This window comes from Sapajus apella, unplaced genomic scaffold (genome assembly GCF_009761245.1).
Source record: "Sapajus apella isolate SASKATOON/1434 unplaced genomic scaffold, GSC_monkey_1.0 scaffold6, whole genome shotgun sequence".
Classification (NCBI taxonomy): Eukaryota; Metazoa; Chordata; class Mammalia; order Primates; family Cebidae; genus Sapajus; species Sapajus apella.
Genome location: NW_022436946.1, coordinates 78,792,496 through 78,807,854, shown reverse-complemented (window position 1 = coordinate 78,807,854; position 15,359 = coordinate 78,792,496). Strand labels below are relative to the sequence as shown.

General features: G+C 35.8%; 1 protein-coding gene across 6 annotated transcripts in view; it reads left to right on the top strand.

The window, feature by feature from the left end:
- Window positions 1–14,148, top strand: part of ADGRB3 (adhesion G protein-coupled receptor B3) — a 741,588-nt gene extending 727,440 nt beyond the window's left edge. For 3 of the 6 annotated variants that reach the window (XM_032274425.1, XM_032274424.1, XM_032274426.1), the window contains 2 exons: window positions 7,470–7,574; window positions 13,341–13,854. In XM_032274425.1, the coding sequence (XP_032130316.1) occupies window positions 7,470–7,574; window positions 13,341–13,529 (294 nt within the window). In that variant the 3' untranslated portion in view covers window positions 13,530–13,854. Of the gene's footprint in view, window positions 1–7,469; window positions 7,575–13,340 lie in introns of all 6 variants that reach the window. The other 3 variants (XM_032274421.1, XM_032274422.1, XM_032274423.1) reach the window with 3 other exon arrangements.
- Window positions 14,149–15,359: the final 1,211 nt, after the last annotated feature.

Below are 15,359 nucleotides of genomic sequence, written 5' to 3'. Positions count from 1 at the left end.
TCCCATGTTAAAAATATATGGATAAATAGGTATCCATGAAACCTCATCTCTACTGAAAATACAAAAGTTACCTGGACATGGTGGTGCATGCCTATAATCCCAGCTACTTGGGAGGCTGAGGCAGGAGAATCCATTGAACCCAGGCGGTGGAGGCTGCAGTAAACCAAGATCGTTCCACTGCACTCCAGCCTGGATAACAAAGTGAGACTACATTTCAAAAAAGAGTTTTTAAAAAGTGGTATCCAAATATTTGCCATATAGATATATTTTTTATCTTCACTTCCAAAAATGCAGATATAAAACCTTTCAGTTTCCATGGAAATTTTTAGAGAGAGAGAGGGAGGGAGAGAGAGAGGGAGAGAGAGCGAGCCTGGCTTTGTTACTCACACTGGAGTGCAGTGGTACAATCTTGGCTCATTGCAACCTCCACCTCTTGGATTCCAGGGATCCTCTTACGTCAGCCTCCTAGTAGCTGGGACCACAGGCATGTGTCATCATGCTTGACTGATTTGACTGATTTATGTTTTGTTTTGTTTTTTGTAGAGACAGGGTCTCACCACGTTGCCAAGGCCAGTCTTGAACTCCTGGACTCAAGCTATCCCCTTGCCTCACCCTCCCAAAATGCTGGGATCACAAGCATGAGCCATTGTGCCTGTATCTGGCCTATGTAGTCTTTTAAAAACATTGAGGATGTTTCTCTGAGTTTCTAATGAGCTCCATACCTCCACTAAATTCATACTTCTCAAACTGAGAGACAGTGATGGTGGATAGAGGGCAAACGAAGACACAGACACAGGGCAATCACAAATCCCCATTTTCATGGGAGCTTGAGTTTTTACAAAGAGATTTGGGGAATCATAATCAAGTAAGATTATTTTATATTAATTCAATATCACTACAAACAGCTAAATTGTGACATAGAAATCAAAAATATACTTTAATTTCTAAGTGTAAGGCATAAGGTTTCAAAGAAATGTCTTGGTCATAACAGACCTCTTCCTGATCTGTCCCTGAGATCCAGCACTCCATTAGGCAATCAGGGTACTTTTAGAGGAAAAGTTTGAGCAATGTATTCCTAGACAATAGCCATCTTTTTCTATATTATTAAACTGTTGCAAAATTATGTATTTACAGCAAGTATACTCATGAATGACAGTGGTAAAATAAAAATATATATTCAACTAATTTTTGCTGTTTTCAGACCCTTTGTCTAGTTTCTTTTAAACTCTGGCATCATGTTTATTCAAACAGAAACATATTTGAAACATAGACACTGAAATGTCAGGCATTATTCACGGGTCTACAAGTTCTATGTGAGGGACACATTGGGACTCCAGCCAAGGAAATCATCTACCTTTCACAACACAGCTAAATCCCTGTAGTGTGCATCGCTTGCTTAATATGAGTTTTCACATTCATTTTAAGGTAATATTCAACAACTTTCTCTAGAGGGAGGAATACAAGGGCTCATAAAATGGTAGCCAGAGTATGGTGCTTTGGCATACTGAGTGCTTCGAACTAAAGAATATTGAAAGGCCTCCAAAGCAACCTGAAAACGAGGAACTCTCTGATCTCTTGCCCTCCTGTCTCTGGCCCTTATTTTTCTCCAAAGTGAGTCATAGATACCAGAATTCCTCTTCACCAAGTTGGATCATAGTAAGTAGCACTTCTTTTCCCCAAAGCCAGCCAAAAAACTTAAAAATATTATTCTAAACATTGCTTACCTTTTCATCTAGAAGCCAGCCACAGAGAAATTCTCTAACTTACCTTTGTCCTACAGTAGGTCTTAAGATCCTCACTTCCAGAAAGGTCTTGACCCATACCCAGGAGGAAGAAATGCTACAACATAAAGAACAAAAAGATTATGAACAGACAACCCTTGCTATGTTTCCCCACTCAGTCTATTACTATTAGATCATTCCCCATATGTCCAATCACATTTCTACACAATTGCCCACTCTTCATCAACTCTAAGCTTAAAAATAGTGTTCCTTTGGGTTTTTGGATCTGCATTCTGACGGTTCCTGCATCATGTAAAACTTTGATTAAATAAATATGCTTTTCTCTTGTTAACCTGTCTTTTGTGGTAGAAGTTAAAAGTGTTGACCATGACCCTTATGATGGGGAGGAAGTTGTCACAAATTTCCACCCCTTGCAGGACTTGTGCAAACCAGTAAAGAAGGAGGACCACAGGCTCATCTTAGTAGATATGGGCAATGGCATAGTAGGTGTATAAAGTTCTAAGGCTGGAAACAGTAATTCAGGCAAACTGTTTCTAATTCTCATCAGCCCATGATTTCCTGGCCTCATACTATAAAGTTTATGATTAGGAGATTCCTCAACTTTCTCTAAAAATTTATTTCAGCTTCTTAAAATCCATATACAGTAAATAGCTCTCTTATATATAATTCAGCCTTAAGCTTCAACTCTATGATTCACACTTGTGAATTAAAAGTGAAAAATCTCTAAACAGTTTGTTCCAAGCCCACCTACAGGTCATGTATAAGCCATTTGTATTAATAATAAGGAAATACAATAAAATCAGAATGAGGAGGCAGAACTCCTGTCGGGGCCAGTAAATGAGCTGTCCTTCCAGTGGGAAGACCTCTTTCATAGAAGAAGAGAAGACAACATTTATAATGGCCTTCCATGTTGCAGTCACCTTCCCTGGCCTATATGCCTATGCTGTCTTATTCATTTAAGGTATTCAATATACATTTATTGAGCACCTACCGAATGCCAGATGCTGTGCTGGGTGTCAGTGATTCACAGACGAATAAGTCATTGGCCAAGAACTGTTCAGAGACAAAATATGAATACCAGCCATTAAAAATATAATTGCAGTACTATGAAATAGCTGCAGGGTGATCAATATCCATAGAGCTTCTGGACTCACTACTGAGAGTACCTGTGCTGTTTCTTGCCCATCCTGAATTGTTTTGTCTCATTTTCCATTTTAACAAGACATAATTACAAACCTGAATAGTCTAGAGAAGAGTGCTCCCTGAATCTATGAGATACATCTAAGATAGAACCAAGCAAAGATAATTGATGTGGGATTCAGAAAGAGTTCCAGCTTGCTCACCACTTGTGTGAGCTTGGGAAACTTACTTAGCCTCCTTGAGCTTCTGTTTTCTAATCAGCAAAGTGGAGATAATGGCTTTATCTCCCAGGGTTATTGTGAGGATTAAGAGAGATAGTAATGGCTTCGATTTCTTAAGTGGCTTTTAGCTGTGTGGCCCAGTGATAAGTGCTTTATGTCCGTTTTTAAATCTACAAAATTACCCTGCAAGGTAAGTCTGATTACTGAAACTGGGGCTAAAGGGAGATTAGATTTTACACTTCAGACCATACAACTCAAACATGATACAACTGAGATCCAAATATAAATTTCTCTAGATCCAACTTGGAGAAGTATGCTATCAGACTTTGCATCTTGTTCTAGGAGAGCTCTTGGGATATAGCAGGTACTCCAGACATACAGGTGGATTTACAACCTCATTTTTCTCAAATATCCGAAATATGATGAATGTGCTTTATTTTATAGCATCACTTTTTCTCTAATATCAACAATTAAAGGATTGCAAAGGCCAATTCTCTTGCATTTAAAATGTATAAAAAGAAAAGTGTCTTTGAAATTAGCTACTCAGGAGAGCATGTTTCCTGTGCAGTTAGATTGGTGGTCCTCTAACTGCACAAGAGGATAGGGATGAGGATTCATATGAATCTTCTAAAAATGTTGTGTGATATTAATATGAATCCAAGGAAACATTATCATGCTCTTTATTGCAAGAGACACATAAAATATTTGACAGCCACTTGAATTCTATAGATATTTAGATAGTCAATCAGAATTTATCTTTAAGTAGATAATCCATGTTAGAATTTTCTCATTATCACACATTTTGAAAACCCAATTCTAAATTGAGTTTTTCATAGAAGTCAATGTATTTAAAAAACCGGGGTGCTTAAGATAGAAAAGAAAAAGGCAATCAGATAAACCCTAATGTCACTAGACATAAAAAAAAATAGCCAATGAAACAGATCAATAGATTTATAAGCATGAAAACTTCTAAGCAAGTGGCAACTCATTAAGTCATCAGTGCTACAAATAAACACATATACAAATAAATAAATAAGAGGAAACCTTTAATAAGTGTGAAAACTAAAACGATAGCTAAGTTGCTGTCCCAGAATATTGTTGGGTTATAAACTCTCCAGTGTTCACTGTGAAGGTGCCATTCTTATCAATGGACTCTTCCTTATTAAAGGCTGGATGATCTGCATGACTCTATGAACAAGAAGAAATCATTCATAGAAAATCAAACTGAGTTCCTTTCAGAGACATGAGCTGTCCGTGGCAGCTGTAATCTGATACTTCTGCCAGAACTCCCGGCCATCATTGCTATGGTGATTTCTGGCAGTGCCAAGGTGGCAGTTTCAAATTAGAATGATTATTTGGCATCACGATGTATTTGCAATTAATGTTTCTAGGTAGGAAGGGCCCCATATTTCAGCATACAGGCTTTTCATTTGCTTCCAAATTCACTTCAGGGTCCTTGAGCTTTATTATGAAAAATAGTTTTAATAAATCTATGTGGAAAATATCAAAAAGCTTTTTGGTTATATAATATTGGTGACCAGTATAACTTTGTATTTTTCCTGTATACTTTTTAGACTATTCTAGCAATACAATTCTTGGAAATATAATCCACCCAGTTCTGAATTAGGTAATATCAATTCAATCAGAATATAATTCTAAAACCTCCAATCAGCTAATGTATCCTCTTTTCCATGGAATGTATTTGATACTTGGTTTGCCTCTTAGAAATGTTTTATCTGGTATAAGTAATTGGCTGCAACAAACATTAGCTGACTTCAACTAATGAAGTAACTTTGTTGGAAGGATATGGAATAGTTTACCTCTTGGTCAGAGAATAGTAGGGATGTCAACTGACATTTCCAGCAACATGGGAAGGTATAGTTCCCCAAAGCAAATTCAGAATCTTCTCACAAGATGAAGGATAATTGGAGACATCACAAACAAAAATCATCAGATGCTTATCTCAAAATAAGGGTGCTATCTATGCCTTTGGCATCAACTCTCTTAGAAGAGAATGAGTTTCTTATATTTGGAAAGGAAAGATCTCATTAAAAGAGGAGATTCCAGCATAGAATTAAAAATTGAACTAGAAATTTTCTGAATTATAGAAAATGGAAAAGAGGATAGACAAGACCATGAGAATCACTAATTTGTGGAATTTCAAATTAAATATGAATATATAAAAAGAGGAGACTGACTCACTTGGATTTATCTTAGCAAATTATCCTATCATTTTCATAGCAGCACCATCTGTTTTCTTTATCACACTCACAATTTAACATTTATTTGAATAATTATGTCATGTACCTGTGTCCTCCATTAAATTTCAAGCTACAAGAGGTCAGGAACTCAATCAGATTTTGTGCAACATCATTACCTGAGCATCTAGCACAATATGTGATACTCATAAGTATGTATTAAATGATGAAATAAAATATCTCTAGAAAAATGTCAGTATGTCACCCCTACTGTACCACAGAAGAAAATAACTATATAATAAAATTTATTACTATGAAAAATGCAATTTGTAAGTTAGAGGCAGAGCCAGTCTACTAACTATGATAGGTTTTTTGTTTTTTTTTTTTTTCAGTGTTCCTTATGACACAAACCTATATTTTAATCAGTATCTTAGGACCTGGTACTGCATCAAAGTGTTTGTCTCCCCAAGAACAAAATGTACTACTTAATGTTTGCCACTGACAGCGTCCTCAAAATTTCCCCATTGAGTTGCTTATGCAAATCCTCTCTCATAAATCTCCACAATCCATCACTAGTCAAATTATCTTTGCCTGGTGTTTCTCAGTAAATCCTGCAAATCTTTTTTGTATACTGTCCCCCAAACTAATGGGAAGTTAATCATTCTATAATTGCTTGCTATGTTTCATGTCCCTATCCTGAGTAACATTGCCGTGTTCTTGTCCTCAAACACCTGATTCTCACACAGCCAACTCCTAGAGCCAAAAGGAACAAAGACAGAAAATGATTGTTGCAAGATGTAAAATGGCAGAATTCTCTCACATAAAAGTAGGCTAGTGAAAAAGCAAGAAATGAGCTAAACAATGCATTGCCTCAATACATATTCATTAGATATAGAAAATTAAAGCTTGCATAGGAGAGAACAGGCTTTTTTAATGTGTTAAAGATTCGATTGCTTTTGTCTTTTGCCCTTTTCCTTTTCCTCAGGGAGGTAAAGTGTTCTCTGCAGTGTCTTTTAGAAGGCAATTAGGCATTCATTACAGACCTCCCAAAGATATATTTCTTTTTCAAAACAAATCCTTACTTTAGAAAATATTTGGTAATTAAAACAATGGACCAAATATTCAAGTTCTAGCTTAAACATAGATATACCTATGCAAAGCACATGAGCAAATGGTAAGTTATAATGCATATGCTTAAAATACAGTAAAATCTTACACAAATATGAAGCCATAATCTTGGAGAATCACCAAAATATTGATTTTTAACTTTTAAAAAAACCAAGAAAGACATTTTCTCCTTTAAAATAACAATTATAAATACAGGGCACTTACTATCTAACTCCTGTTTGTTAGTGCTCCTAAATGATCTGTAATTGAACAAGATTCATGCCATGATACTCCAAGGCCATTTTTATTTGACTTCATTTTGAGTTATGGTGAAGTTGGGAGAAAAAGGTGTAACCAGGGAGAAAGACTATGAATATATTTGTATCTGTGATTTTAGAAGCATATCAGCCATACAATTTGTGCTCTGAACACTAATTGTTAAGAATCTATACCATCTTGTAAACAAATAGATGAAACCTGTGGGTCAGATTTTCTTCTATGAAGCTCAATCATTATGCACATGGAAAGTGCAAGGTTTTAGATCCTATATATATTTCAGATACTTTAATGTGTTGATTCAGCCTTAATGACAGGGCCTGGGATTTTGTTCTCACTTTAATACAGCCAGCTAGGATTTTAGTGTTTATAGAAATAAAACATAAAAATGTAATATTTCCCATGACAAACATCAGGAACTTGGATGCTTACAAGTTCAAATTTTTAAATATTTAAAAAATATTATAACAATTTTTGTAAAACAGCTCTAACTTTTGAATAATGAAAATCTTACTTCGAAATGACCGGTACATTTTTAATGTACGCACAAGAAAAGAAAAACCTTTTTTTTTTGCAATATTATAAGTGAAAGAAAAAGCCAATTCTTAATGTGTAAAGCAGTGCTGAATTTAAGACAATGATTTGGTGCAACTTATTTGCATTTGTGTATCTTATAGGACCTCCTGGTTTCTGCCAAACTTGACTATTAAAGCAAAAATAATAAATCTCTTGTTTGAAATACATACGTCAAGTTGGGGATGAGAGCTTTATTTTCTCTTTTGCAGAAAGTCATGCATACAAGGAAGAGGCATATGGAACTATTTCAAGAACTAAATCAGAAATTTCAAACTTTGGACAGATTTCGGGATATACCAAATACAAGCAGTATGGTGAGTATGCTTTGCTTCATTGCCTGAGTAGAAGAACCATGATGCCAGATATCCCTGCCTTCCAGGACCTCCCAATCATGGGAACACAAGACAGCCTACATAGAAAAAAAAATTATAAGCCCCCAGAATGTACTGTGGAAAGTCTACCAGGACAGATTAGGAATGACAGAATCTTTTGGCATTTTATTCATATTTCAAATATCCTCATTCATAAGCTCTAATTAGAATTAGTTATATATCAAACCTACGTTGACTTCATCTGATCATTTTACTATCAGAGTTAAAATTAAGGTTTTTTTCAAATATCCCTTTCGCTTAATATTTCCATTTTCATATGACTGTCTGACATAAATGTAATTGTTTTATGTATATGAAGTCATTACCTGAAACCAGAGTGATAGTTTTTTTGTCTCCAGGAGATTTACTTATTTGGGGGTAAGAATTTTCATACACACATCAACACTGGGGACTCTGGTTATTAAAGTGTGACCATTCTCTTCTCATTCATTCACACTATTACACAATCTTAGTACAGGACTTCATCAAATAAAATAACTTTGTACAATTACTATGTTTATGGCATAGTCGTAGCTTCAGAGAAGGTTACATAATTATAAGAGCACTGGCCCAGGACTCTGGAAGTCAGTTTACTAGTCGAAAATTCAATCAAGAACTATCAGATCTTAAGCAAGTTACCCAACTCAGGTTTCTAAACTTCAATTTCACCCTCCTAAATGGAGCATAGAAAACAGTAATTAATATATATCTTCAGTCACTACAACACTTTCAAAAACAAGTAGGTTACAAAGTACCTTCCAGGTTAGGAAGCTGAAGCTCAGCTGTAAGGCATAGAGCTGGGACTGCCATCTGACATCAGCTCTTCTCCTCTGCCCAAATGTGGGGCTCTTTCTTTGCCTCATACTCTTTGCAGCCCTTGGATGTTCCTTCTTCTTTTCCAGACGTCAATATATATATTGCTCTAAAGTACATGACGTTTGGTCACCTTCTTAATCTAGTGATTCTTCCTTATATAATTTATGAGATTTAGGCCTAGCTTCCTGATTAGTAATGTTAGCTTCTGAAGAGCTGAAGAGTAAGAATTTATATATCCTTATGTTTTTCTTTTATTCCTCTCAGTACCGTAGTACAATGCTGGTTGTGGTAACTTATCGGTAAATGGCTGCTATTGACTTATAGCATGGCTATGATCGTTCAGTCTGTGTTTGTTAAATGAAGGTTATCAGAAATATACACTTTAACTCTTAATTAGTCTCTCAATAGTTTCATGCTCATCAATTTTTCTCCTTGAAGTAGGAATCATGTATTATTTGTTATCACCGATCAAATGCTAGGCATATAGAAGACACTTCATTCATAATGAGTGGTTCTTTCTCATCTACTCCTCTTGATGGAAAGCTATCAATTTTTAGCTAGCATGCAAATGAGAATTATACCATTGAGATTAGACCTAAACACATTACCTACTCATTTTGAAGTACTGAAAGCTAACATTGAATTAATTCAAGAAACTTCATTGCTTAAAAAAAAGGAGAGGGTTATATTTACAAATCTAAAAGTCTTATGCAACACATACAGCTGGCTAACTGCTATAATGTGATTGTAATTTCCCCTTGTTGTATAGTCTGGGTATTAAATCATTAATGGAACAACTATCTGTATCTCAGTTTCCTGACAACCAAAATAGTCTACTAATTACACTACATCTCTGCAGCAGCATGCCTTTTCTACAAGAGATTTATAAATATTTACCATTTGGGAGGTTAGGAGTGGGGAGGATAGAGTTGTCATTGCTGCCTGACTGTCATCCTAAATATCTGAGAAGAGAAAAAAAAATGCAACTTCCTTACTCATTTTTGATTAATAATGAGCATGAGTGAGTTCATTATCCTTAATTTAGTCACATAATTTGTAGTGGCACATTATTAATAAAAAATTACATAATTCAGTGGAGAAAGACTTTTTTAAAATCTCAAATAAAGGGGTTTTTCTTTCTTTCTTTTTCTGGGCTGCTAACTCACAGCACCTGCCTAGCACTGCAAATGATGGTAATTATGTAGAATAATAGAATTTAGGAAATCAAAGGGAAACCAAAAAAAACCATTTAGTCGATTTCCTTGCTTCCAGGCAGGAAAACATTTAAATCACACTAAAAAAGAGAAGGCACTGATATCCAGAGAAGAAATTATTTTACTTTGTGTGTGTCTTACAAACCATTCAGTAGAGATGTCTTCCCCCCAAGTAGCTGTTGCAAATCTTACTCTTTTAAATAAGCACACTCTTTTGCTTTATATCCAAATATTGGCAGGTTGGAAGAAGGAGGGAATGAAAGAACAGAGAGAGGAAAGAAGAAAAAAAAGAAAGGAGAAAAAAGAAAAGGATAGATGAATGGAGGGAGGGAAGGACTTATCCGCAAGTGGACAGCTAGCATGCTCCTAGATCCATGAACTATGGGAAATGCTTAGGCAGCCCTGCCAAATTTTTGGGTGGCTCTGAACTCTGTTTACCTAACATTCTATTTCTACTGATGCAGCTTAAGACCAAATTAGCACTTTGGGAAGCTTCATGCACATTGGCTTATATGGAATTTATAATTTTTGAGCCTTTAACAAATATGCATCTGTTTAACTACAGCTTCTTATTCTGTATTCAAGTGCAAAACATAAATAAACAAACAAAAAACAGCTGCATAAATTCAGGGACTTATACTAACTTTGAAATTTTTATCCTAAGATTCATACCTCCTTTGAAGCTTTTCCTTGCACCTACAGCTCTCACCACCAAATTCAGCGATCCCTTTGGACTGCTCCACAGTTTATCCTTTACTTGGACCATCGACAATATTACACTTTTCCATATGAGAGTCTATCATATGTGCCTTTCTTATCACGCCCAACACATAGGAGAATGAGTCGCTCGTAGGTACCATGCACTGACCACCAGGTCCCTACCTGCTCCCTGCAGATCTTGTTCCCACTCGGACTGCTGGGTGCCGTAGTTTTTTTTTTTACCACCTAAAGGGCATCCACACGTTTGTGAACAATGATGAGAACACCAGTTGAGCTGGGAGTGGCTTGAGATGCTAAAGATTAGCAGCAAGCCAGCCTCATTAATTAATGTATTACCCACTAATAGAACCTCTCAGGAATTCAATAGGTGGTGACAGTAATACCATTTGAATTTAGAATATAGATTTCCTGACAAAGTTTAAAATTGGCCATTTGAGTTCACCTATCCACAATGGTTGATCTTTAAAGTGATGTCTGTTCCAAACAAAATGGAGCCCCTAGATATTCCAAGCAAATGGACTAATGCTTTACATACTCTGAATTCTTTCAGAATTGAACTACTTGGACTTTCTGTTGAACTAAGGATTTCCAGAAAGTTCCTTTAGACACAACCCTCGTCTATGATAAATGAGTCCACCACGGATGTGATTGAGCAGAATTTGAACCAGTGAGCCTTTCAGTTGATTCAGATGATTCAGTTGATTTAGGTCACCATAGTGCCCCTAAATGTTTGATATCCCCCTATTGCCTATAAAATAAATTCCAAATTTAGTAGCCAGGCATTCAGAATCCCTTATGATCTGGCTTCCACTTCACCTTCTTTTCTGCCATTCTTTTTTATGCCAACTAAAATAAATAGGTCACTGTTCTCATGTTTTTCCCGTCTCCATGCTCTCTGGATTTTTACTTCCCAGTGTGCCGTTCAGCCACCAGACCTCCAACTACACCTATGTGTTCATTCCCAAGCCCATCTATTCTGGCCCTAATGTCACTTTTCTCAGGAAGTTTTATGTGTTCCCCATAAAAAAAAAGCCATCTCTCTACCCTTCTCTGAATTCCCATAGCACTTTTCCTGGATGATAGATACACATATTAACATGTTTTAACCTCAATTTAACTATAAACTATTCTGCAGTAAGTATGACTACCATATAGTGAGTGTTTATTAAATTCTCCAGGCATTATTCTAGGTTACCATACTTTTTTTTATTTTTGCAACACCATAAGGTAGGAATTGATCTACACATTCTGCCAATTCCTTGGCCCACAGTACAAAGCATATCTCTGTTTTGCAGATATTCAGGTTGAGGTCCAGAAAAATGAAATCAGTTGTTCAAAATCACATTTATCTGAAGTGAAGGAACTAGAATTTGGACCTGCATGTATCAGACTTTAAAACTTGAGCTTTCTAGTGGGCTATGCTGATAATGCCTTTATCCTCCCTGGTAGCTAAAATGGTGTCTGGCATAGAGCAGCTGATAAATTATTGATTGAAGGGAAGCAGAGAGAAAGAGAGGAAAGGAAGGAAGGATAAGGTAGAGGGAGAACTTCAAGGCTATATTTCATGAGATTTTGGAATATTCCACCAAAGCAGAATTAATTAATTCCCTGCACACATCCTAAAAATTAACCTTTCATTAAATGTTTACTATTAACCTTTCTTCCCCATATATTCTCAAGAGTAAGGTTAATCAGTGCTGAAAACATCTAATGCATTAAACATTTTATTAATTTCCAGTTATAATAAGTGTGTTTGTCGTGGTTTTGCTTTTTGGTTTTGGTTTCTTTTTTTATGTTGCCCAGGCTGGTCTCAAACTCCTGGGCTTAAGCAATCCTCCTACCTTGGCCTCCGGGGTAGCTAGGATTACAGGCACACACCACTGCACCTGACTTAGGTATGGTAAGTATTTCGACAGTCTCTCTTTCTTATCCATAGTTTGAGATGTTGTTTAATATATATGAGTGGAATTCAGATAGTAATTCAAGTACCTATTTTATGTTCACTTGGTAATTGATTATAATCAGTTAAAGGCCAGATTTATGGAGTAGGGAAGGCGACACTCAACAACTATAATATTCTCAAGAAAAATGACATTCCATAATGAAAAATAAAAGGAAATTGGAATATTAGCCTTCTAAGATTATTTTAATAATTCTGAAAAATAGAAATCAAGAGCTAATAGAAATTAAAAGTCAGTGATTTTGAGGAGGGAAGTATCTTTCAAACTTGATATAATTTATTGAGATACAATTAAAAGTAAAAAAGCATTTAGAGAAAGTTAAATTTTTTCATAATAATAATTAATTTTAGTGAATCTCTGTATCCCACAGCAAAAAAAACCCCACAAAACAAGGCAATATAGAAGCATTCAAATATTCTAAAATGTTAATTTCTTGAGAAAAACTAGCCATAGTGATCTAAATTTTTTAATGAAATATTGCTAGCTTCAGTAACTTTTTATTATTAAATAATATGCCCCATAAAACATTCTCAAATTTGTTAATATCACCAAAATTTCTGTCACAATACTTACACTTTCTCTAACTTAGAGAAGGTATTCATCAGTTTGTTCAATGAAATAAAACTAAAATCAAAACTATTTCCCACAGTTGGCCATTTTTCAAGTCATCTCTGCATGATAGAAACTGGATTAAGATTACACACATGCGGACGGCACAGTGGCTCAGGCCTATAATCCCAGCACTTTGGGAGGCCAGGGCGGGCGGATCATGAGATCAGAAGATGGAGGCCAACATGGTGAAATCCTGTCTCTACTCAGTACAAAATTAGCCTGTAATCCCAGCTACTTGGGATGCTAAGCGAGGAGAATTGCTTGAACCTGGGAGGCAGAGATTGCAGTGAGCCAGATTGCACCACTACACTCTCTTCCCAGAAACTTTAACTAGCGGTGATCCTGGTCATCACATAAATGACTCTCTTTCCCTCTCTTCTCAACAGGAAAACCCAGCACCAAACAAGAATCCATGGGACACTTTCAAAAACCCCAGTGAATACCCGCATTACACCACAATCAATGTCTTAGACACAGAGGCAAAGGATGCTTTGGAACTGAGGCCAGCAGAGTGGGAGAAGTGTCTGAATTTGCCTCTGGATGTGCAAGAGGGTGACTTTCAAACAGAAGTTTAACAATCAAAATGGACTGAGTTGGAGACAAAACATTTATTGCACTGACACTTAAGACTTGGGAAGCCTGACATTTCTATCTGGACAGTGTGACTATCTTATGTCAGGACCTTCATGTGCCAAATGTCAGTGGTGTTTTCATATGGTAACTTCTCACTAGTCAGGCTAGTGGAGAGATGACCAGGTGTACAGTTCTGACCATCCTGTGTTGTAAGTACCTGTGGAATGGATTTGTAAGGTAATCTTTATAGATAAACCTCAAGCAACGATTCATGTTGTAACCGCTTCATATGGTTTAGTTTTCAAAAAACTTCACCATGAAGCACAATGTATATATTTATGCAGTTTTTAAAGTTTATAACAGTCTGTTTGGCCATTACTACACTTTTTACTTTATAATATAAAAGCAAAGTTTTTGTCATTAAATGAATGTTTGTTGAGCTACATTCTTCATTGCTTTAAATGCAATAAAGTAATAATCTCACTTTTATATGAATAATATATTTCACATCTTTATTATTGCAGTTTTCTCTAGAAAGCTCTGAGAAGCTTTCTCTGCTGCAGCTGTGTATAAAATATTTAAAATGTTGTATGGTGTAAATAAACTTTTGTCTACATATCAGTTTTTTAGTGCATTTTATTTGGGATTTGTTGAACAAAAATTTACATATTTATAAAGTTTTTTTTTTTTTCAATATGGATACTAAAAATGTATTCACGGTTTTAATAGCATACCGTTATTACTCCTTTGAGGCTAATGGTTTCTCAAATGTAATAATAGGTTTGTATAGTGCTTCTGTATTTTCTACTCAAACATTCTTTGGAACAATGTACCATGTAAATGGGGCTTGTCAGAAATCTGCTGCCATCATACTCTTACATAAATATTATGCTTTTTTCTATCTTGTGACAAAAAGATAACTAGTAGAAAACAGTAAGTTTCCATACAGAAAATAATACAGGGAAAAATGTTAATTTTAAGTCATGAAGTTCACTGCATGTTCCACAAAGGAAACTACTCCTACTACAGTTCATCGCATACAAAAATAACTTATTCAGGACCTTAAAAATTTTTATCTGTATAGTCTCTAGCAGAAGGAAAACGGGAGTGGATATATTTGGTTGAATGATTTGTCTCTGGTTTGAAAGTGGAAGCCTGAGGTGAGCCAAATGCACAAACAGTCCCTAGTGTCCTCTTGTGTTAAAGCCACACTGGTAACTTATCTCGCTCCCTCAGATACATTAAAGGAGATGCCACAGGATGGATTTTAGCAGCTTCTTGGTCATTTCAGTGATTTGAGATATTTTTTAGTCTGAGGCAAGTAAAGGCAGTAGAGAGGAGACTGGGGTCTTCAAAGTTCCTAAAATGTTTATTTAGATTAGCTTGTGGTTAAACCTGAGCTGTGTGGTCTTCTGTGGTCTGCCCAAAATTCAAGTGAATCAGTTCCTGCTCTTCACGACCTTGGGGATCCGGCACTCAGGCCATGAGGCAGAGACTACGGTGCTTCAACATTCAGTGCGCCTCTAAGCTAGAGCCTTAAAAATCCACGCAGCTCAGGCTGAACTCCTGTCAGATACTTATAATGTTCTCAATGTCAAGATGTTAAAAATATATTTTTAATCAGATTTTAAAAATAAAAGCAACATTGTTATGCAAAAAAGTATAACTAAGGACTGATTTTTCAATAAAATAAATTTTACGCTAATTATAATCTAATTGTATAGCCTATTGAATTTATAAGATCATTTTTTGGTGATAGGAATAATATTTGGTAAATTTCTCCCTCTCACTCATTCTCTCTTTCTCTCTCTACATATATACATACACATGTG